A 22,615-nucleotide genomic window follows, 5' to 3' on the forward strand; every position below is an offset into this window, starting at 1 on the left:
TCCCACTTAATAATAATAATAATAATAATAATAATAATAATAATAATAATAATAATAATAATAATAATTGTTATTATTATTGAGTAGGATTTTTTTTTCACTTCTTAATAAGTAGCATTTATGGACATTTTACATTATAACTAATGTGATTTAAATGACAGATCTGCGACAAAGCAACTACGGTTTTGGGAAACACTCCTCACTGCATTGTTTTTTTCCCAAAAGTTGCATCATATTATGATAGTTCTGCCGCGAGTTATGTCGTTGTTTGGGAAACGCACCCCTGATCGACTAGTGACATTTCTGACAGTTTATTGAGTGGGAAAGCCCAGGTCACTTCATTCAATATTTGTTTATTAGCTTGAGCACTCATTGTGAAGTCATTTGTTTTTTCTGTCCGGCAGAGAGGGAGACAGAGGGAATAAGACCGTGTGTGTGTGTGTGTGTGCGCGTATGTGTATCTATGAAAGTAGCTCAGCCATCAGTGCCTATTTCAACAGTGCAAAGCAAACAGGCGCAGGTTAATGTACCCTGACAAACACACACTGCCAGCACGCCAGCCTCTGCGTATCACATTTACACTATATTTATTCTGCATAATCACAGTGGACAGACCCGATCTCTGTCAGCTTAACATTGTCCAGGTTATCACAGGCTGTAAAGGATTAATCTGATTTATCGTCTACCCCAAAAACATCCCCATATGCCATATTTTTAAACTGCAGAGGATCCGAAATTGTCCTTGGCTGAAATCCATTTATAGCGTTTGCATAAGATTTATCACTTTTTTTTAGGCATTACATGCCTCGACTAACAAGCACACAAACAAATGCTTTAACAAACAAATAAGTGCCGATGCCAAGAGGCAGGCACAAATACATCTTGCTCAATATTTGCTACAAAGTTTACCACCGCAGAGAATTAAGAGCTAATCAATTTAAAGGCAGTGCGAATGAATCTGAAACATTGTACTGTTTGCCGGCAAGTTACAGGATCCTACGGCCAAATTGACATCTGATTTCCCTTGTGAACTTCAGCACGTCAACAAGACTTTACACATATTGATTACTCTTTAAACTGGTGTCATTTAAAATTGGCGTGTCACTCGATTGGAGGACAGATCAGGATTTAAAAAATAAAAATAAATTAATAAAATATGCGCAGACACAAAAGCAAATCTCAAAAGACTGAACTGTCTCAACAAGAGCAGTGGCTGGAATACAGTGACTAATGCTTTTGATAAATGCATGGATGGAATAATGTTTCTTTTATGAATAAGCTGTTATGTGCAGCATTACAATGAAGCCGGTATGCGGTGATTTCAGTTGCCTCAAATGTAATCAGTAAAAAATGTAACCCTGGAGATTTTTTTGTACCTGTTTACTAGTATTATTGTGTTTCAAATGCACTTTATTATATAAATTCATTGCGAGACAAGAATTTCAGCCAAGGTCTCACATACACTGTCCTTATTAGTATTAAATTGTGATGGATTGCTACCTGCAGCGTAAATCTTTACATGACACTTTACATGGTTTTATGAGGACTATATATTGCAAAAACTTTCTGTCTCTTTGTTGAATCTGGAAAAGGTCTGCATTTCTGGTCATGCATTTTGTTAGACCCTTAAGGCATGAGAACATTGTGGATTGTGCTTGTGTGTGTATGTGTGTGTGTGTGTGTGTGTGCGTGTGTGTGTGTGAACTGCTCGAAGTCAGACACATTCTCTGTACTATAGATGTCCATGACAGAATTGGCTGCCTGCACTACACTTTTTCAACCTCTATAACATCCTTGTTTCTTTTCCTATCAGTCTTAAATTCTGTCTCGTTTTCTTTTTCTCGCTTTCCCCCCAACCTCATCCACCCTCCTACACCCCCCTGCACTACTCTCCAATTTGCTGTGGAGCTCTCTTGCCTGCCTCCTGCTGTGTTGGAGGCAGCCTATGATTTGCCACAGGCAGGAAGTGCGCTGACCAGGCAATGAAACTCGCCAGTATCCCTCTTTCCAAGTGCCTCGGATCTGGAACCTAGGATTTACATTAATGTCCTGCAGAGACGACAGTCAAAAGCTAATGTGTTATATGAGAAGGAAAACTGATGAGGAAAAGGACAAGCGGCGTAATATGAGAAATGATCTGAGAGATTTATGTGGCAGAAGTCAAGCGAAGTCGTCTTTATTTCTATGCAATGTTGATTTCGGTAAGGCAGTTTAACATAGATAAAAAAAAGAGAATAAAAAGCCATAACTATATTTCAGATTGTGGAACATGTCAGCATATGAGGCAGGGAGGAGAGTAGTGGTAGATTGCTCATGTAGTTGAGGCATATGAGGCAGGGAGGAGAGTAGTGGTAGATCGCTCATGTAGTTGAGGCATATGAGGCAGGGAGGAGAGTAGTGGTAGATCGCTCATGTAGTTGAGGCATATGAGGCAGGGAGGAGAGTAGTGGTAGATCGCTCATGTAGTTGAGGCATATGAGGCAGGGAGGAGAGTAGTGGTAGATCGCTCATGTAGTTGAGGCATATGAGGCAGGGAGGAGAGTAGTGGTAGATCGCTCATGTAGTTGAGGCAAATGAGGCAGGGAGGAGAGTAGTGGTAGATCGCTCATGTAGTTGTTGCTGTGTTAAAACTAATTCAGTTTTGTTTAACCAAATGTCACTTAAAGGCTGATTCACTGATCACATTCAACTGATCACACTGAAAATATCACATTCTTTAAGGAAATTAATGTAAGGATTAGGGCTGCATGATATTGGAAAAATCTGACATTGCAATATTTTATTTTTCTGCGATAAATATTGCAATATGAATACAGTTTCAGAAGAGAGTTTGAATGGCTCTATTTGACGGTTTTCTGGGGAGTGTAACAGTATTCAGGTAGAGAAAATGAATAATCGCAATGCGGTTCTTAAGTTTTTTTGTCTTGTTTCTAATACAAATATCAAAAAAAAAAATTCTTAGAGCAAGTAAAAATAGTGTTTAGTTTTCACTGTCAGAAGAAAAAGTCAAAGTTAAGAGGTTTTTTTTTTTGCTTGTTTTAAGGAAATTATGTTCCAGGTGGGTGAGTGAAATAGTTTTGTTTTCGCTTTGAAATGTAGATATTTGGACCTAAAACAAGACAAAAATTCTAAATAATTTGCATAAATCATCTAAATTCCATGTAATTAAAGTGATTAAATACATTTCTGTGGCTCCTGGTCAACTATAATTCAGACTGGACATTGCATGTCTTTGTGATGTGACTATTGCGAATGCGCACAATGTGATATCGATGCCGAAACAATTTATTGTGCAGCCCTAGAAAGGATGCATGGTAGAAAAGAGAAATCGGTCCATCTGTTCACCAAGTATATTTACATTTTGTTTTTGCAATACATTTATTATTTTCTCATCTGCAATTTTACAAAATCAAATCAAGTGAACATTATTTTCTATCCTCCCTTCCACCCTACCTCATCTTTTTTGGATAGACCACTTAAATGGACCTTATTGTAAGGCATTAGCCCCTTTCACACAGCGATACCAGTAAATATCTGGAAAATTACCGGTACAACTTTATCGGTAAATTCAAAAAAGCAAAGTTCACACAGGCAAAGGCGTTACAGAAATTTTCAGAAGACCATTCACACAACCATTCCAAAATACTTGTAAATTCTGACATCAATAACCAGAAATGACCTTTAAATGGCTGCACTTGTATTTATAAACATATAACGGGTCGGGCTTTTGTCGATGGTTTCACTTTTATTTAAGCTTTAGCATTCATGCAGCTGCTTTGTCCCAGAGACATCAAAAGGCAGAAGCGCAAAGCCCAGCTAAATGTTTACACATTTGACTACAAATTCTGTGGATGTTTCTTTGATGAAAACTTAGGAAGGAACACTTTTGCATGTCGAGATGTACATAATATGTGTGTGGACTAGCACTTCACGTACACACGCATCAAGAAACTTGAAGGTAACGAACAGCAGTTTATCATAAGCATTTCATCGATAATTCTTTACACAGTTGGCATTAAGAAGGATCATAGAAACGTTATCTGACTAACATCTAGCTGCTGAATGTGTCTGGAAAAACATTCAAAGGCTTTTATTTTCATAAACAGTGCAAATGTGAATGCATCTATATGTTCTGATTGGCTGGAGTAGATGTCTCACGTCAGCGCGTTCAAAGCGTGAACAAGCTCTTTCCGGCAATTTTCTTTTTGCGTTCACACAGAGTAGCATTCACGGGTAAATTACTGGTTATGTTACAACTTCTCTTTCCAGAAATTAACTTACCAGTATTTTCAAAAAGGGCCTGTTCACATGGACAGACCTTTCCAGAAAATTACCGGCCCCTTTGTGTGAAAGGGGCTATTGCGCTATAACATTCAACATGGCAAATAAATAAACAAATACATAAACAAATAACTATAATAATAAAAATAAATACAAAATAATAAAGAAATGACAAAAGACTGATTCATTTCCCAATAACAGAAATCTGAGATTTGAGGAATGGGAAGCGTTTGAAATCATAATAAGAATTTAGGAAGAATGCTCATTATACATTTAAAGATAATGGTAGTGATTTCCATCTTTTTACATTTTTTTTTTAATTTGGTTCAGAAATTTGATGTAAAAATTGATTTTATTGACTTATATATTAGTTTTCAGCTTCTAAATATAACAAGTTATTGGTTAGGCAAATTATTATTTATCGGTGCAATGGATTCAATGGATGCTTTGTAAAAATTAACTTTGGAATAAAGTACAGTCATTTGGTTTAGTAAATATCATTATAGTATAGTGAGATTTGTTTACTGCTCACTACTTGTTAAACAAGTAGGAGGAAAATCCAATGTCACTTTATAATTTGAGGTGAAAATCATTTCAGGTGATTACCGATGAAAATGTTCCTAAAATGTAATCAAGAAAATCTGCCATGTTGAAATCAAAGTTATTTTCCTTTCATTCTTCATCTTGATATCAAGTCAAGGCAAATTGGTTTGTTCATTTGCTTTCCTCAGCTGTCACCACGTTTGCTCAATACGGCTGAATGTTTTCACCTCAGCCTTCCCCCGTCAGTTCCCTCCTTATTTGCTTTCCTTTCATTTAACTTATAAAGTGAATGAAAAACAAGGTAGGTCATGTTTATATAAGCACAACATAGCGTATTCTGTAAAATGTGTGCGTTTAGAGTTACAGAATCCTGCACTGTGTTTTAAAAAACCTTCATCACCTTTACCACAAAGAGAGCATTGTTGGCTATAATGCTGGCAATCAACAAGTAACACTTATATTGAATGCAGCCAAGATCTTTCCAATGTATTTGTATACGGTATGTGTGAAAGTATTGATGAAAGGAAAGATTGAATGCAAGCACACACACACACACACACACACACACACACACACACACACACACACACACACACACACACACACACACACACACACACACACAAATGGATAGATAGTAAGACAGACAAATAGAGGGAGTTCTCGAGATCTACCTGAGGTCAAACTCCGGTCTTGCCTTGCAAATGGGAGGGAGCCCTGGGCTCGAGGATCTCATGAGCTCAGGGCTGTCTCCCGGTACAGCATGCCACACAAGCTTTTTAATCAGTCATCAGCTAAATGTGAACTCTTGAAAGACTTGTTCAAAATTCTTAAACTGTTAATTTGCGTTGAAACAACACATCCTTTTTTTACAGTGAAGGAACTAAATTACATTTGTTTTATAAAGTTTGTAAATGATTTGCATTTTTAACAGGGTTTCATACCCAAAATAGGTTTCATTCTGAAAACGTAGCCCTATATACATATCTGGAAGTCACGAATTATGTAGCCAGAAGTACATATGGCTGCAATTCATCTTTAAAACAACGTCAATTGCTACTTTTGAAAACACTATTGGTTGGGTTTAGGGAAGGGGGAGGGTGGGTCTGTCGATCCGTCAGTCAGTCAACAGCGGCCTCTGGTTGATATAGGCAAAAACAGCAGGCACAAATGAGATCTCAAAAAACGTACCCAGCGGCCTCTGGTGGATTAGAAAAAAACAAAAACTGCAAAGAAACGTATAAGACGTATTTGGCACTCTCCAGAAATGTATATACATTTTCAGAATTTATAATAACAGAATACAAAACTGAATGTATGCATGTATTCCTAAGCATGCACAAGTAATACTTTTATCCTCCTATGAAACTCCTATGAATCATGCTGCAGAAGCATGAGGGGTTATCTTAGAACTGAGGGCGTATAAAAAAAAAAGCCCATGGCAGTACCGTGTGAGACATTTCAGACTAATGTTTTTTTAATAAGACCTGTGATCTCTGTATTCTGATAGTGAGTGTGCTATCTTGACCCATATAACCTCACCACCTCTTCAAAAAGCTGACACGTGGAGAATTGCAAAAGTCTATTTGATCATTTTAAGGCCCATGCCGAAACACATTTCCACTCTGGAACTCCTTTGGACACTTAATTGCGCACAAAACGCAGCAATTAAAACACTTTTATAGAAGACGCCATTACCTAATTTTTGGGCATTATTGTGCAGTTTAGGGCAAAATATGACATGTCTTTTCGGTCCTAAAGATCACTTTGATCCATTTAGTCATCTCTCAGGGAGTTGCACATCCTATTAGAGGGTTTTAAGACAGAATATCTGACAAGCATTAATGCCTTAAATTAAATCTCACAGGCAAACCTCTTGCTCCAAATGAGTCCAAGAAAAGCACAGCCTTGAGGTCATGAATACTGAAAAAGAGGAACACAAGTGGATGTGTCTTCCTCCAGGCATGTGCACATCTGTGTGTGTTGCGTCGCATCTCCACTGCGATGCGGGGGTGGCGAAAACGACGACCCCCAGACAATAGTGGCACTATCCCAGGGTGCAGCAGTGTAGTGTGGGAACAGGCACTGGCTAATGGAAGCGTGCCCTTGTTTCCCGTCTGTATTTTTTCTTCCCGTTGTCTCACAGCGAGCGAGTGGCTGGGCTGGGCTCAGAGCAGTGCAGCGCATGAATTATGCAAAGCTGTCAAAGCAAGCTATTGTCGGTGGTGGCGGCCACACTAAAGCTCAGAACGGGCCGGGTGGGGGGGGGACAGCATCGGCGGCAATAGAGGAGAGGAGGGCTTCTGTATTCCTTCAGGCTATGTGCACTTAGTATCCTGGAGCGAACTTTAGTGGCTGGTTGTAAGGGCGTTTCCAAAGAACCGGACGGGAGGATTAAAGATAGGCTTCCTGGCGGAGAGTGATGGAAAAGGAGGAGGACACTGTGCTGATGCAGACATAAAAATGATTTTGATTCAATTAAGGTGTCATGCATCCTAATGAAATGCGCGAAATCGACTTATTCACCTTTACTAAGGGCCTTAAATGAATTCTTAATCTTAATTTTAATGCAGGGAGTTATAAAATTTATGATTGTGCAGTTGTATATAATCATAGGCATAAATAAACAATGCAGCCGTCATTGATGTTAACAACAGCACCGAGCCATCTGGGTGCTCTGTCACAGAGAGAGATCTTACAGACTAGCACAGAGAATTTATTTCATACACCGTATTAAATAATGAGCAGGATTACTCACTGTCTGTATGGTGAAACTGTGCCATTAGTGACTACCAAAGCGTTTTTTAGAAACCGGAGAGGGAAGAAGCGACTTACTGTATGAGCTTATTTTATTGCATGCATTTTATTTGCAGCAGCCCTCTCCCAAGAGGCAACTCATTTAGAGTGATGTATGACTGGACCCGTTCTAAAGTTGGATCTGGTAAATTCATAAATCTGGAAAATGCAGATTCAACTCTGTATGTTTGTTCCAGTCTCAGGTTTCTGTGTGGACTTACAAGACTTTGTTTGGAAATTTAGTTAGTGTGAGTGCTACAGAAGATATTAGATAGTTTGGTGAGACTATAAATGTATATATTGAGTGCTTTAGATTTTTCCACTCCATTTCTTTCCTGCAAAGTCACTTAATTGGTTTCACGTTCACATTTTTACTGTCTGTAATAAACAAACTCTATTTCCATAGGATATAATGCAAAGTATTTGTATATAATAGAAACATACACTTTAGTAATAACAGTGGGCTAAAAGAGTTGAATTTACTGCAGATTAAGGTCTCTTTGTTTGTGATCAAATTATCGTTTTATTTCATGTTCCTTTCAGTGTGTGACATTAACACTTGTCAACTTGCCTGCAACTGGTGATTTTTGGAAAGGACAAATGGAATGATTTTACCATCCTTACCTGGACAAGTAACCTGAATAAAATTAGCACTGAAAGTTCAGCAAAAATCAGACTGATTTTAGCTATATGTTATGTATATTGTATATTGTAATATGTATATTATAATATAAAAAAATATGTATATATTTTAATATATTTCTTACGAAAAAATGACACCAATTCAATGTCTAGTCAGCGTCTAAGGATAACGTTATTTTAAAGTCCAATAACGTCAAATGGGGTTGATATTTGGTTGATTTTAAGGTTGTGTTGAAAAGTGACAAAAATTCAACATTGAGCCAATATCTTTAACCAATGTCATATTGACGTCAACTACCAATGTTTATTCTTCAGATATGGCAACCAATATTCAATATCTGACAGACGCCATAGTGGTAACATTCACACAACGTCAAGCTGTAATATCATTAGACATTGATATTTGGTTGATTTTAGGTTGGACTTTAGCCCCTTTCACACAGTGATACCGGTAAATTTCTGGAAAATTTCCGGAACGACTTTACCGGTATATTGAAAAAAGCGCTGTTTACACAGGCGAGGACGTTACGGAAATTTTCCGGAAAAGAGCATTCACACATCCATTCCAAAATACCGGTAAATTCTGACGTCATTCACCACAAATGAGCTTTAAACGGCTGCGCTTGTATTTGTAAACCTTTGACTAAATTACAAACTCTGTGGATGATCAATATTGTGAACAACTTTCGCAGGATCACTTTCTCATGTCGAGATGTTCATAATCGTGCTTATCATAAGCATCTCATCGATGATTATTTACACAGTTGGCATTAAGAAGAACATATAAACGTGATCTGACTAACTTCTAGCAGCTAAATGTGTCTGGAAAAATATTCAAAGGCTTTTATCCCCACAAACCGCGCGGACGTAAATGCGTCTGACTGTTGTGATTGGCTAAAGCAGACGTCTCACGTCAGCACGTTCTAGACGTGCACGCGCTTATTACGGGAATCTTCCTTCTGCATTCACACAGCGCAGCTTTTAAATTGCCGGTAATGTTACAACTTCTCTTTCCGGAAAATAGCCAGAACGAATTTACCGGTATTTTCAAAAAGGACCTGTTCACACATACAACCTTCAATTTTCCGGAAAGGTCTGTATGTGTGAAAGGGGCTATTGACGTTGACCTGACGCTGGTTTCTGACGGCAACCTGATTTTCATTTCAAAACATAATGCAACGTTCCCCGAGGTTGGGGTACAACATCAATCTGACATCATGTTGTCGTCCAATGCCTGCTGGGCACTTGTAGATCCCTTAGCAACATTCTCATTTTATCACCGAAAGATTTTGCATAGTCGGACCAGGACAAACCAAGCGGTCCAAACGAACCACGTCTGCTGCTGGGCTTCATTGATCAGTGTCAGTCTGATATTTGGTTTGGTGTGTTCCACAAGTTGCTTCTCATGAGGTAAATATCAGAGCTTGTTGGCACGATTTACCATATACAATCATTGATGATGCTCTGACTGGTTATTTAGCAATGAATCAGAGAGCTAGGCGCTGTAGTGATATATTGAAGTAACATAGCAAGTAAACAATTCAAGTTAAGAAAGAATGCACAGAAGATGGCTGTAATTATGCTATATTTTTCAAATATATACTGTATATGGATTATTCGACAAATTTACAGGAGTGAATCCCTCTGTGGTGAGCGACGATTACTTTGTTAATGGTACTAAATGCTGCTTTATGTACACTTTGCTGAAGCGTGTTGTAAGTTTTGCAGAACAATTTCTGCCCCCAGTGTTGCAGAAAGACACATCCTATTGCCCAGAGCATGCACTCTTGAATCAGTTTGCTGCTGTGCTTTGGTGTGTTCACGGGCAGCTTTTTTGGTCCAGACAGAATGAGACATGAGCCATTGCAGGGCGAGAACACAGTTGAGTTTCATCTGTGCTTGGTATTTGGCATCAGCTTTGTGTGTACCGGCTCTTAGTCTGACCTGGGGTCCATTCTTTGTACCTCGCTTAAATGATCCAAGATTATTTGGCAGATCCTGGATCTTTTAATCTTGATAACTGATCTCTCGCTAATTTGGTTCTTCAAACGAGTTCGCGAATCAGATTAGAATGTCTGGATAAACTGATCTGAGATCGCTGCGTGTGTTGTGAAGGACAGATCTATCGATCCTCGAAATCATGATCAGCAATGCAACGATTGGCTGACAGCACAGCAGCGTAATGACATCATCTGATTAATATTCAATTATCCATGTGAGCAAAATTACATCAAATTAGCAGGAAACGTCTTGTTAAATATGACACGCAATAACCTTCCACATTTGTTGTGAGCTGCAGGCTTTACACTTTCATGTGTCAAGAGTATTTATCATGTATTTCAATGCAAATCAATGTATTTAGTTCCACATTTAGAAAATATTTTCTTTATTATAGTAGCCGTTTTTTAATCGGTGTAATGAATAACTGGTTGTTTACAAAAGCGTTTTTATATTGGTAAAGGCGTCTGCAACTTTTGTGAAGCATCAAATCACCGGCATATTAACTATCAAAACATGTTTATGACTGCATAAATGTATTATTGCTTTAAAAAAGTCACATATTGTGCATTTCTATTATACACAATTTGTACTAAAGCGATCTAAAAAGTTCATGTCAATAAGTTTTCTCTTTGCACCATCAGGTGGCAATCTTTGTACTTTCATTTCGAGGGTGCAGATTGCATAAGTTTTATTAATATGTATAACTTAATTTATGTTATTAATGACTATAACCTTATATATATATATATATATATATATATATATATATATAGTATATATACCATTTTCCCAAGTGTATATAACTACTACTGTAAGAAAATATCAGAATTCGGAACATACTTTCTGTATTATCTTTGCTTGAACTGAGCCGATCTAATCCTGTTTATATGAATTGAACCTGCTCCCGATCAAGTTTGACCTAGCAGAACTGTTGCTATATGACAACCACTCTCGGATCAGCTTTGAAGAACGAAACGATCCTGGATCGTGTCAAATCGTCAATATCCAAATCCAGCTAACTGAGTAATCCACGTACGAAGAACGGACCACTGCTGTCTGAAAGAATCAACTAAATGAGTAAATCAGTGACTAATCTACTAAGACAGTCACTTTCTACCAACTACAGGCATTTTACTTTCAAATGTAAAAATATTACTGCATTTTTTCCTGCAATATACATATTTATTTATTAATAAAAAACTAAGCTCATGACATTATCTGTCTTTTTATTTTGCTATGTAATTGCATTCCTGCTACTTTGAGCTTTAGTAAGCTGTACATACATCTGATTGCTACTTCAAATGCTTTCATGTATTCTGAAGTGGAAAGATAAAATTTATGATACAGAGTTAATTTGTTCAAGTTAACTGTTAAAAGCTCTAGTTTCAGATAGTTTCTTAAAACAAAAATAAATAAATGCATTTTTCTGCACTTTTTTTTGCTGGGACAAGACAATGGTCAGTGAGCACACAAAAAGGGTAAATGTTGATTTCTGCCATGTGTGATGATTTTCAAGAAATGTTCATTCCTACTGTATAGTGCATTGCTGAAAGCTTTTGAAGATACACATATCAGCCTCTCAGAAGTTCACTCAAAGTTACTTTTACTAAGAATGATTGTGTGCAATGTTCCGGTTGAAAAGCTTGTTAGTTATCCTATCTGCTGGCACTAGGAGCTGGAGTTTTTACAGCCAGACCATCTCCCCTATGGCCTTCTCTCACCAAGCTACCATCCCGTGTCTCACTGGATGAACAGCTTTGAAGCAAATTTATATACTCCAGAGAAGTAACTGGATACTGTTAAAGTCTGTGGTTTCTTTAAAAAGCCTTTATTTTATCTATTTCCAGCAATATGTTTCCATACGGAAATAGACTAAACAAGCAGAAGAGTGACAGTGCTGTGGTGATGTCTAACCTATTTTTCTAAGTTTGCTTTTAATATTAGTTAAGACATACTATTATTTTTATATGTAATAATCATTTCCCAGCTTTCTGACATAAATCATTAATTAACTTTAGGTTACATTTGTTTGAACTGGAACTAGATTAGTGTATGGTCTTTTCTGTTGTTTAGAATCTGGATGTTGATGTGTGACAAAGGAACGATAACGAGAAATGTTTCAAGGTAAATCGAATGAATGCACATTCTGTAGATTAGTTCTTTTAAAAGTTTTCCCATAAAAGTGATTTTCAAGGATGAGCTTAAATTGCTTTTGCTGGTAAATATGATGCAACAGAAATATAGAATAATAAGTTTGAAACAGCCTGCCGCAAAATTCTGTGCTATCAGATGATGAAACACAAATAAGATACTAGTTTGGGTGTAGAAAAAAGGGCTGGGAGATAAAATCAGGCAATATATATATGTATATACACAGTATAAAATTTAAATATATATATATATATATATATATATATATATATATATATATATATATATATATATATATATATATATATATATATATTTTTTTTTTTTTAACCATCTAGTCAAAAGAAAGAAGAAAGTTCTTTGCAAAGTGAAGTGATCAGTTTTTCAATTTTCAGTTCAGTTCATTTAGTTGTATTTCAGAGCACAACAAAAGCAGTGCATTGCTGAAGTAGGCTTTTTCTACATTCAGACACATTCATATGTTTTGTATGCAACAATTTGGTTGTACGATTATATAGTCTGAATAATAATCCTGGTTTCACGGTTATCACATCTAATGTAAATTCAATCTTCATATTAGGTAAGTACCTACTTAGGTTAACTGTCGTTGCCATCTGCGTTTATACATAAATAATCATTTTAATAATAATTCGTCTAAAATATATTTTTGTTTACATTGCACTGAAAGGCACGCACAACTCTCACCGTGAGATGTTTTCTACAGCGTGCGTGCGCCCTGAAAGACGCAAGCGCGTTGCTCTGCTTGTGCATGCATATTGTCATTCTTACATTAGAAATATAAAACTTACAAGCGGAAAAGACGTGATATGGGAACGGCCGCAGCTATAGTTAATCTGGTGCGCGTGTGTAGTAGCCTCGGTGTACATACTTAGAACTTTAAACTAGTGCACAGGTGGCAACTTGTCATAACTTTTCCGTGCAACAGAAATGTGGCTCTGAGAAGCCTTTACGATTTATTAACTGTGACGAATTAATGCACAGTTAATAGTGAAATGAGCTAATCTTTGCATCCCTTTTAAAGATTACAGTGCATTGTACAAAAGGCATTTTCTACAAAATATATCCAAATGTTTTTGGCTGCCTGCGCCTCTGCAGCTCGCGCTGTATTGAACAGAAGCACTTCACTTCATTACTATTGCGGCCGTTTTTCGACTGAGCTCAATTTATTTTTAAAGTCTTGGTCACACTATTTGGAGTGCCAGAACAAACTGCCTCGAGGGCCGGGTTTGGCCCGTGGGCCGCCAATTGAATAGCCCTGCCATAGTCCATCGCTGATGGCCGATAGACATCACAACTCTGAGCTGGCATCATGATCCTCCACCTCGCCCCCATCGCAGCAGCAAACCGCTTACAATAAATACACACTCAGGCATGTTTACACTAACATGTCTTAGTTTTAAAATGGCATTTTAGAATGAAAACGATCCATGTTTACACAGGCGTTTCATCTAGCATTTCTGAAAAGATTTCTGAAAAGACACACACACACACACACACACACACACACAGCTCCAGCAGTCAGCGAGCGCTTTGAGCAAAAAAACCCAGAGAGCAGTGCACGTCGGCAGTTGATCAAAGATGTACTGCTAGATCGCGTCTGCAGTTGTTAAATGCAATATTTAATTAATCTTGTCTCTATCTAACGACTCTTCGGTCTTTTGAATCTATCAGGTAACATGTCACAGTGTCAGTACACTACTTCATTTTTTTGCTTTCACGCTTATGCTCAGTAATTTTAGCGAAAACCTCAGATACTGTTGGTTGGGCACCTTTTTTACCAACCAAGTTTGTCGACGTCATCATAACGACACAGATCACTCAAGCCTATTTATGCCAGAGTCTCGTGGAAAAAGTGATTGACAGGTGGTAATTTGTGTGTAATTTATTTATTTATTTTTTTATGAATTGGTTATGGGTAAAACAAAGACTATGCGAGTCAGGTAGTTGAAATGGTAGGCTACAAATAGTTAATTCATTATGGAATAATTAATTATTGATAAAAAAAATTTTCACCACTGCTTACGACGACAATGCCATCGTCCATCGCGATGTTTCACATTAGACATTGTACGATGCCAAATTGTTCAACATTGCCCATCCCTAATGACATATGAAGTTTTGAACATATCCTCTTTGTTCAGAAATAATGTCATGTCATTTTCCTTTAGCTTAGTCCCTTATTTATGAAAGACCACAGTGACAGAAAAGTCTTAGCTTTGATCGCGTGGGCCAGTATGATCACCCGCCGGTGACCTACTCACACCTGCAGTTGTCCACGATGGATGTCCAGTGTTCTCCAGTCTACAGCGCCTAGACTGCAGCACCACACAGAAAGTTTGGCTAGAGAAGAAGTGCTTGTGCTCAACTGAGGTTTTTTTTTTCACTTTGGTCAATTGGTGAAGTTTGTTCCTCGCCAGTGGCTTGCTTGGTTTGGGACTTGTGGAGCTGTGCATCAATGTATTTTAGTCAAAATTAATTGTTTCTTAGGTGCACTGCGATGCAGACACGGACCACTCGGTATCAGTTCACTAATAATCATAACCGGTTATTATGTACTGATGTCATTTATCTCATATGCGCTATGTCGCCGTGGCTTACTATGGCGAGGGAGGCGAGCGCGAGTATTTACAAGGCTCCAACTACTTAAAAAGGCAAAGACTGCACAATTTCACTGCGTGTGTGCTTGCTGGAAAGTCTTTCACTGACACTTACAGCAGAAGCTCCTATTTCACTGCAATTGAAAGAATGAAAGTAAACTCCATTTCTCTTTTTCTCTCTCTCTCTCTCTCTCTCTTTCTCTCTCTCTCTCTCTCTCTCTCTGTCTCTTTCTCTCTCACTGTGGCCTATTTGACCTGCTGGCATGACTTTTCCTCTCCTCTCGGCTGTTACAGTGATACTCCTGGATAGAGGTCTGCAATCACACAGCTATAACGCAAGAGCTGTGGGATCCGACCAGATTTCTTGCGGCATGGGAATAAATTTCAGAATAAAGCGGCAGTCTAACAACATTGCTCCGTGTGCGTGTGTGCGTGTGTGTGTGTGTTTATGTGAGAGAAAGCGTGATGCTGTGTGTTGCTTGCTTGGTGTTGTGTGTCTATGTGTTTTTTTGACACTCCCCGAACTTTCAGCAATGAAATTTAAACTAAACCTAACTGAACTAAACTGAACTCTAAAAACTGGACTGACAGTTTTAATTTACTAGAACTTCTATGTTCTATGTGCTGCTTTGACACAATCTACATTGTAAAAGCGCTATAGAAATAAACATGAATTAAATCGAATTTATCAGGGGTCGCCACAGCGGAAGGAAGCACCAACCATTCCGACATATGCTTTTACACTGCTGATGTGCTTCCAGCCGTAACCCAGTTTTGGGAAACATCCACTCACTCTTGCATTCATAAACACCAAAGCCAATTTTGTTTACCCTATTCACCTACAGTATAGCGTATATATTTTGACTGTGGGGAAAAGCCAACGTGAACACGAGGAGAACATGCAAACTCCACACTTAAATGCCAGCTGGTCAAGCCAGAATTCGAACCAGCATCCATTTTGCTGTGAGGTGACAGTGCTTACCACTGAGCCACCATGCCACCCCAGAAATAACTTATTATATGAAAAATACAACATTTTCCTTAGCCACTTCCAGCTTAAGAACTCAAGTCAAAAACTAAAGGCATTTCAAACTCTTAATGACTAAAATTATGACAGCAGGGGTAGGCAATTATTAACAATAAGCTTAAAAATAAAGTAAATATACAGCAGCTTTCAGTCTAACATCATCATGCTGTATCAAACAAACAGTAGTGCTGCTTTAGTGGCTTTTGCACTGCTTTTCCCTTGATGGTTGTTATGTCTTTTTTCAGCATCTCATGCATGAAATGGCTCTCTAAAATTTAAGAGTAAGAAAATAGTTCAACCTGTGCCATAACCTTGCTTTTTTCCTATTCCACTATACCCGCATCTTGTTTTTTTTTGTCAATGCAAAAATGCTATCTTTGTGAAAATCATTGCAAATGAGCCACAATAATGCATTCAAATGTATCCATAATATCTGAAAAATGACCCAGCCTTAGTTCAAGTTGAATCTGGAGATAACGAAATGAGATGAAGATAGAAAAGCTGGCATGCAACATCTGGATGATAGAACTGGTCTTGTCGGCTGACATTGCTATGATGATCATTATTTATGGAGTTTGGGGTCAGAGGTGGAATCCGATATCCGCAGCTAGTCCCAATGAAATGTAATTACCGAACAAAGAGACTTGCTGTAGATGTGCACTTTCAGCCATCAGACCCACACTCTCACGCCATCCGCAGAATACCCAATGCGCTTCAGGTAAGAAAGATGGGTCATGAAGGTTGCCACCAATTTATTTAACCATGGGTGACTGCATTGGTTCAAAGTCATGGTGCCTTATCTGGCGGCGCTCTCAGTTATTGTGAATCCATTAGGTGTACACAAACATCACATACAGCTTTCCAGAACAGGATAAACCTAGACGGATCATTCAGATAGCACTCCAATGACAGCGGAAAGTTCGAAAAAGCAGCAACAAATGGATTTTCAGGAGCGAGTCTACGGTTATTTAGACTACTTCATGCTTAATATTTTGGACATGCACTGTAAACAGGATGTTAAGCCAAAGATTAAAATGTGTTTTTCAAATCAGTGTTGATAATGATTTTGCTCAGCGGTGAGCTGTTCCTTCCTCTGACCTTAGACCAGTAATTAACTCTCCTATTAATAATAAGTGACAGATGGAATGGGATGAACGTCATGGAAATAAATGATCACAAAAATTATGTGAGAAGTATTTTAATTTGAAGTATAATCATGCTGTTTTACCAGGAGCCTACATGTTGTATAGGTTAAGCTAATAGTACAATGGCAATTTATTGAAAAGTAAAGAGCCAGGAGGGTGGCACAGTGGTTCAATGGTTAGCACTGTCGCCTCACAGAAAGAAGGTCACTGGTTCGAGTCCCAGCAGAGCCTGTTGGCATTTCTGTGTGGATTTTGCATGTTCTCCCCATGTTTGTATGGGTTTCCTATTGGTGCTACGGTTTCCCCCCACAGTTCAAAGACTTGCACTATAGGTGAATTGGGTAAACAAAATTGGCCATAGTGTTGAGTGTAAATGTAAGAATGTATGGGTGTTTCCCAGTACTGGGTTGTGGCTGGAAGGGCATCTTCTGTGTAAAACATATGCTTAAATCGTTGGCGGTTCATTCCATTGTGGCGACCCCTAATAAATAAGGAACTAAGCCGAAGGAAAATTAATAAATGAAGGAATGAATAAAGAGCCAGGTGCACACTCTGTTATATAGTCTTGAACACTGCAGTGGAATTAAGTGCAGTGGGGTTAATTTGGACCACAAATAAAGTTTGTTTGGACAAGATGGGTCTCGGTACGCTTGTTTGGAGCACACCAGGATTTGGATGGCAATATTCACATTTATTTAAATGAAAAGCACTAACAGAGCAATCACACCAGAGTTCATTTTAATCAAGCCAAATCTAGAAGTGCGTTAGGCTTAATTTGTTCTTTAATTTACATTTTTTGATGAACTGTCCCGTTAATTTAAAAGCGAAATGTTTGATTTGCTTTTCATTTGGCAGGTCATTTTGCATCTGTCGACCGCAGTGTCCTGGGTCACTATCCTGTTTCATTCTCACCTTTCTTTAGTCACCCCAGATGGTCGAGTGCCTGATTTAGTGAAGCCATTGCCATTATATCATCATAAGTGAGGTATAGTCAAGTGACATCTTTTTGCCTGGTCGCTTCTTGCTACAATATAGTTCCCACTGGCCCCTCTGTTCACTGCTGAGTCTTTGCTTTTCAATGGCCCCATGGGTCAGTGCCCACCTGAGCATGATACAACCGCCAGAGCTCCACCGTGATTTATATCCCCGCTTCTCTCCCTTATAAACTTTTCTAAATGACTAAGACTCTATTTGCTAAAACTCAAACCACCGACATTTCTCGGTTAAAAGGTTTAAGCAAGCTTTTGATGAATGAAGAATGTTTTGACACAAAATAGGGTGTTAGGTATTAATAGGGTGTTAGGTATTAGGGTGTTAGGTATTAATCTTACATTTTTAACAGTATTTTGTTACATTTTATACACTTAAATTCTGAGTCAAGAGCTTTAACAATTATGTTAAAGAGAAAGAACAGAGATTTTGTTGTTGTTTTGTTATTTCTTCCGGAAAACTCTTGTAAACTCCTCCTAAATTGGCTGTGGTGTATGTATGCAAATGCAAGAGTGTATCTGTGTTTCCCAGTGTTGGGTTGCAGCTGTGAGGGCATCCACTGCATAAAACATATGCTGGATAAATTGGTGCTTCATTCCACTGTGGCGACCCCTGATTAATAAAGGTACTAAGCTGAAAAGAAAATGAATGAATGAATGAGTTCGGTTTCTCATGACAAAATGTACATGGGAGAAGCCAGTCAGTAGAGTTTATAGTCAAGTGTTGTAAATGTAAAATAACATTCATTACAAGCTGATTTAAAAAAGCACATAAATTGTTTTGCATTTTGTGAATTTTTTTCAATCAAATAAAAATGTATTTTTTATTCATAAATTATTATTTAAATATTTAAATATATAAACACTATTTTCCATTTATATATTAGCAAACTATTTGGCAGTGTTTGCATGTCCTTTACAGCATAGAATTAATTCAAATAAAAGCAAAAAAGCATTCATTAAAAGTTGATGAAAAAGCACCTACATAGTTTTGCATTTTGTGTTTTTTTCCATATGAATAAAAGGTTATTTTCCGTTTATGTGTTTCATCATTGAAGATTTCTTAAAAATTGTGTCAAAATCTTGTTTCGTCTCATTCTCTTGAACTTATCCCATGTGTCGTCTTGTGGAATAAGTGTCTCATCTTTCCCTGTTTTCCAGTCTTTTTTTGCTTGGAAATTCAACATATGACAATCCTATAGAATTTATCAGACAAAAGAGATAAACAGTGTTTTGTTAAGCGTTATTCGCTTAATTTTGTAACCAAGAGATTTGAAAAAAAGAAAAAAAATACTTCAATATAAAAATAATTCAATACTTTTATAATGAAAAATTGTATTCCAGGCTTTCATTCTCTCTAAACTTTTCTAAATGGGTGTTTTCCAGTCTATATTTGCTAAAACTTGGTTAAAATGTTTAATCAAGCTTTGACGAGGGAAGAATTTTTCATAAATGTCTATATACTGATAGTTATTTACTTTATTCTCAGTCCAAAGTAAAAAAACAAACAAAAAAACAATAAAGGTAAAAGATTAAAAGAAAAAAGTCATTATTTATTTAACCTTTGGTTCCATGAAGAATTTTTAACATCCACGAGCGTATCAGCAAAATACCATCTCTTGTTTGAATGGTTAACTAAGTTCTTGATGAATGAAATATTTTTTTATTCCTTATGTCAGTACATCTGACTGCTTCATAATCAACCATCATTCTTTTTTCTTCTTCTTGGAAATTCAACGGATGATAATCTTATAGACTCAGGGTCCAGTTTTAAGGACATTTAGGACTAGACCAGTATGTCTGAGCCTCCCCTGCCCCTGGCTAATCTAAATTGATCCGAATACAGGGGCCGTGTTTCCCGAGGATAACTCAGTGGGTGCTGTCCAATGCAATGAAGGATTGAGGGTTTCTGCTGGTGTGTTAGTCGGCCCACTGCGCCTTTGCACAACATTGCACTCGCACAAGAGAATGAAATGACCAGCGCTGTAAAGAGAAGTACGTTTAATTGATCTCGCTGAAATACTGTCCGATAAACTTTACCTCACTCTCTCTTTCTGACTGGAGTGTTTTGATACCGGGGCACCATTCATTTGATCGCATTCGTATCCCATTAGTGTGGCTATACAGTATGCAGTAATGCTGACCTAGTCGCCTCTGTTTCTTCTTACAGTGTTTTATTATCCTCATTGTTTCTCTTGTCCTCTTTATATTGCTTTAAACTGACAGTGTGGTCTAGGCAAATGTGTTCAGCATGAAGACTGTTTGCTAGATAAGATAGACGACACTAGAGAAGAAGCATTGGAATATCCTTTAACTCGCACACCAGAGAAACAAAACCAATTCTCCAGAGCTTTGTCGAACAGGGTTTGGCACCAACCTCCCAGGAAACCTACTAAAGGCTTACAAGTGTGCCTGTGTGTGTGTGTGTGTGTGTGTTTGTGGATCTGTCATGACAAAGCCAGTTCAATGAAAGCGAGCATTTTTAGGGTTTCGTTTGACTTTGTCTTTGCTGGAAAACATAGAGTTTTCTTTCTTTGGAGAACTGAGTTGAATTGTGTTTTTGTGTTTTAAAGTGGTTGTATTAAAGGGGTAAACATGAACACTCATTTAGTCGTGATTCTCTAATCTTGACTTGGAACATAAAAGAATACATTGAAGTGTTTCAGTGGGGTCTAGTTTTATTTTGGATAAAAAAAACTAACAAACATAAAATGAGATTTTAGTTTCTTTGGGTAACAAGTAGTTTTTATTAAGAGTCTGAATTAAGTTTTATTGATGGATTGATTGATTGATCTATATATTTATATGTTTGATTTGTTGATTTATTTATTTATTTATGCATTTATTTTTATTTATTTTTATTTATTTATTAATTTTTGTTTTATTTATTTGTTTTTATTTCTTTTTATTTACTTATTCATTTGTTAGTTTTAATTAATTAATTAATTTACTTATGTATTTGTTTATTTATTTATTTATTTGATTATTTTTGTTTTATTTATTTTTATTTATGCATTTATTTACTTACTTGTTTGTTTTAATTATTTTATTTACGCATTTATGTATTTGTTTTATTCATTTATTTGTTTCATTTATTTATTTATTGTTGTATTAATTTATTTATGTTTTTATTTATTTGTTTTAATTATTTATACAAGTGTATTTTCTGTTTTTATTTTCATTTTAGCCATATATTTATAGATTTTATTAGTTCTGTTAAGTAATTTTAAGTTACTAAATTAAAAAAAAAGTTTTTATATATTTTTTATATTGTATAACTGTAATTTGATATTCATTTTAATCATCGCTTTGTTTTCTGTTAAAAATAACTGTTATTACATATAAATCCAATATTGTATTATTTAAAAAAAAAATATTTTTATTTTATTATATTTGAATTTTTTATATTAATTCCCCCTTAAAATGCATTTATATTTTACTCCAGTTTGCTCATGTTTCAAACACATATGCAGTATGTTGATTAAATTGACATAATAATCCATAAAAAATAAAACAAATTGCAAGATCATGTGTTAAAGAAACAATTTATTTAAAATGCTTGACAGATTAGTGATATGAATTAACACTATTACCAGAAAACTACTAGTCATCGGCCTCTGCACACTCTCTTTCTTTGTCGTGACTAATTATTCAACGAACAATGTGCTTGATGAACTAACTAAGAGCGACATCTCACCCGAGCCTTTTTCAATAGCCTACTTGTCCTTCTCCTTTTTATTTTCTCTTTACCTGTTTCATTCTCTCACTAAGCCAGTGTCTCTTTGTCTCTCTGAGCAGGGGGAGCGTAAGAGAGGGGAAAGACACAGAACGACAACTGGAAAAGAGCAAACGAGAACAGACAGAAGCAGGAGAGAAGCGCAGGAGTGGAGGATCACAGCATGAACGCAGCATGGAGGTGAAGGAGCGTCGGCCGTACTGCTCTCTCTCTCGGGGCAGAAGAGAACGAGGGAGAGACTGGGAGAGGGAAGGAGACCGAGACGAAGGGGAGGGTTTTAGGGAGGGTCCCGGCAGCCGCCGTCAGACCGGCTCATCCTCTGTGCTCACCCAGAAGTCATACAGCTCTAGTGAGACGCTGAAGGCCTTTGATCAACACCCGTCCACCCAGGGGCTTTATGGGCATCGCATGCCAGACATGGTACCAAGGGATGCGGAGGAATACAGAGCTCCAGGTAAGAGCCCTTAAACATTCACCATATGCAAATGGAAAGATAAGCAGATGTTTGAAAATGCTGAAAAAACAAAACAAAAAAGCAAGAAGTATACACTTTGTTTTCTAGATATAATACTCAACGAAGAAAAAAAAACTTATGTATTTAGCAATTTAGTGGCATATGTTTCAGTATGCACAATGTTGTGAGGATTTTTTTCTAAATTAAGTCCTAACGCACAGTACAGTGCACA

The 22,615-nt window shown here is 37.2% G+C and overlaps 1 protein-coding gene across 6 annotated transcripts in view; it reads left to right on the forward strand.

Annotated features, from left to right (window-relative positions):
- si:dkey-237h12.3 overlaps nt 1–22,615 on the forward strand; it is a 297,461-nt gene that overhangs the window by 64,906 nt on the left and 209,940 nt on the right. For all 6 annotated transcript variants that reach the window (XM_073922109.1, XM_073922108.1, XM_073922112.1 and 3 more), the window contains one exon: nt 21,992–22,383. In XM_073922109.1, the coding sequence (XP_073778210.1) occupies nt 22,104–22,383 (280 nt within the window). In that variant the 5' untranslated portion in view covers nt 21,992–22,103. The remainder of the gene's footprint in view (nt 1–21,991; nt 22,384–22,615) is intronic.

Source organism: Danio rerio, chromosome 14, assembly GCF_049306965.1.
Source record: "Danio rerio strain Tuebingen ecotype United States chromosome 14, GRCz12tu, whole genome shotgun sequence".
Taxonomy (NCBI): domain Eukaryota; kingdom Metazoa; phylum Chordata; class Actinopteri; order Cypriniformes; family Danionidae; genus Danio; species Danio rerio.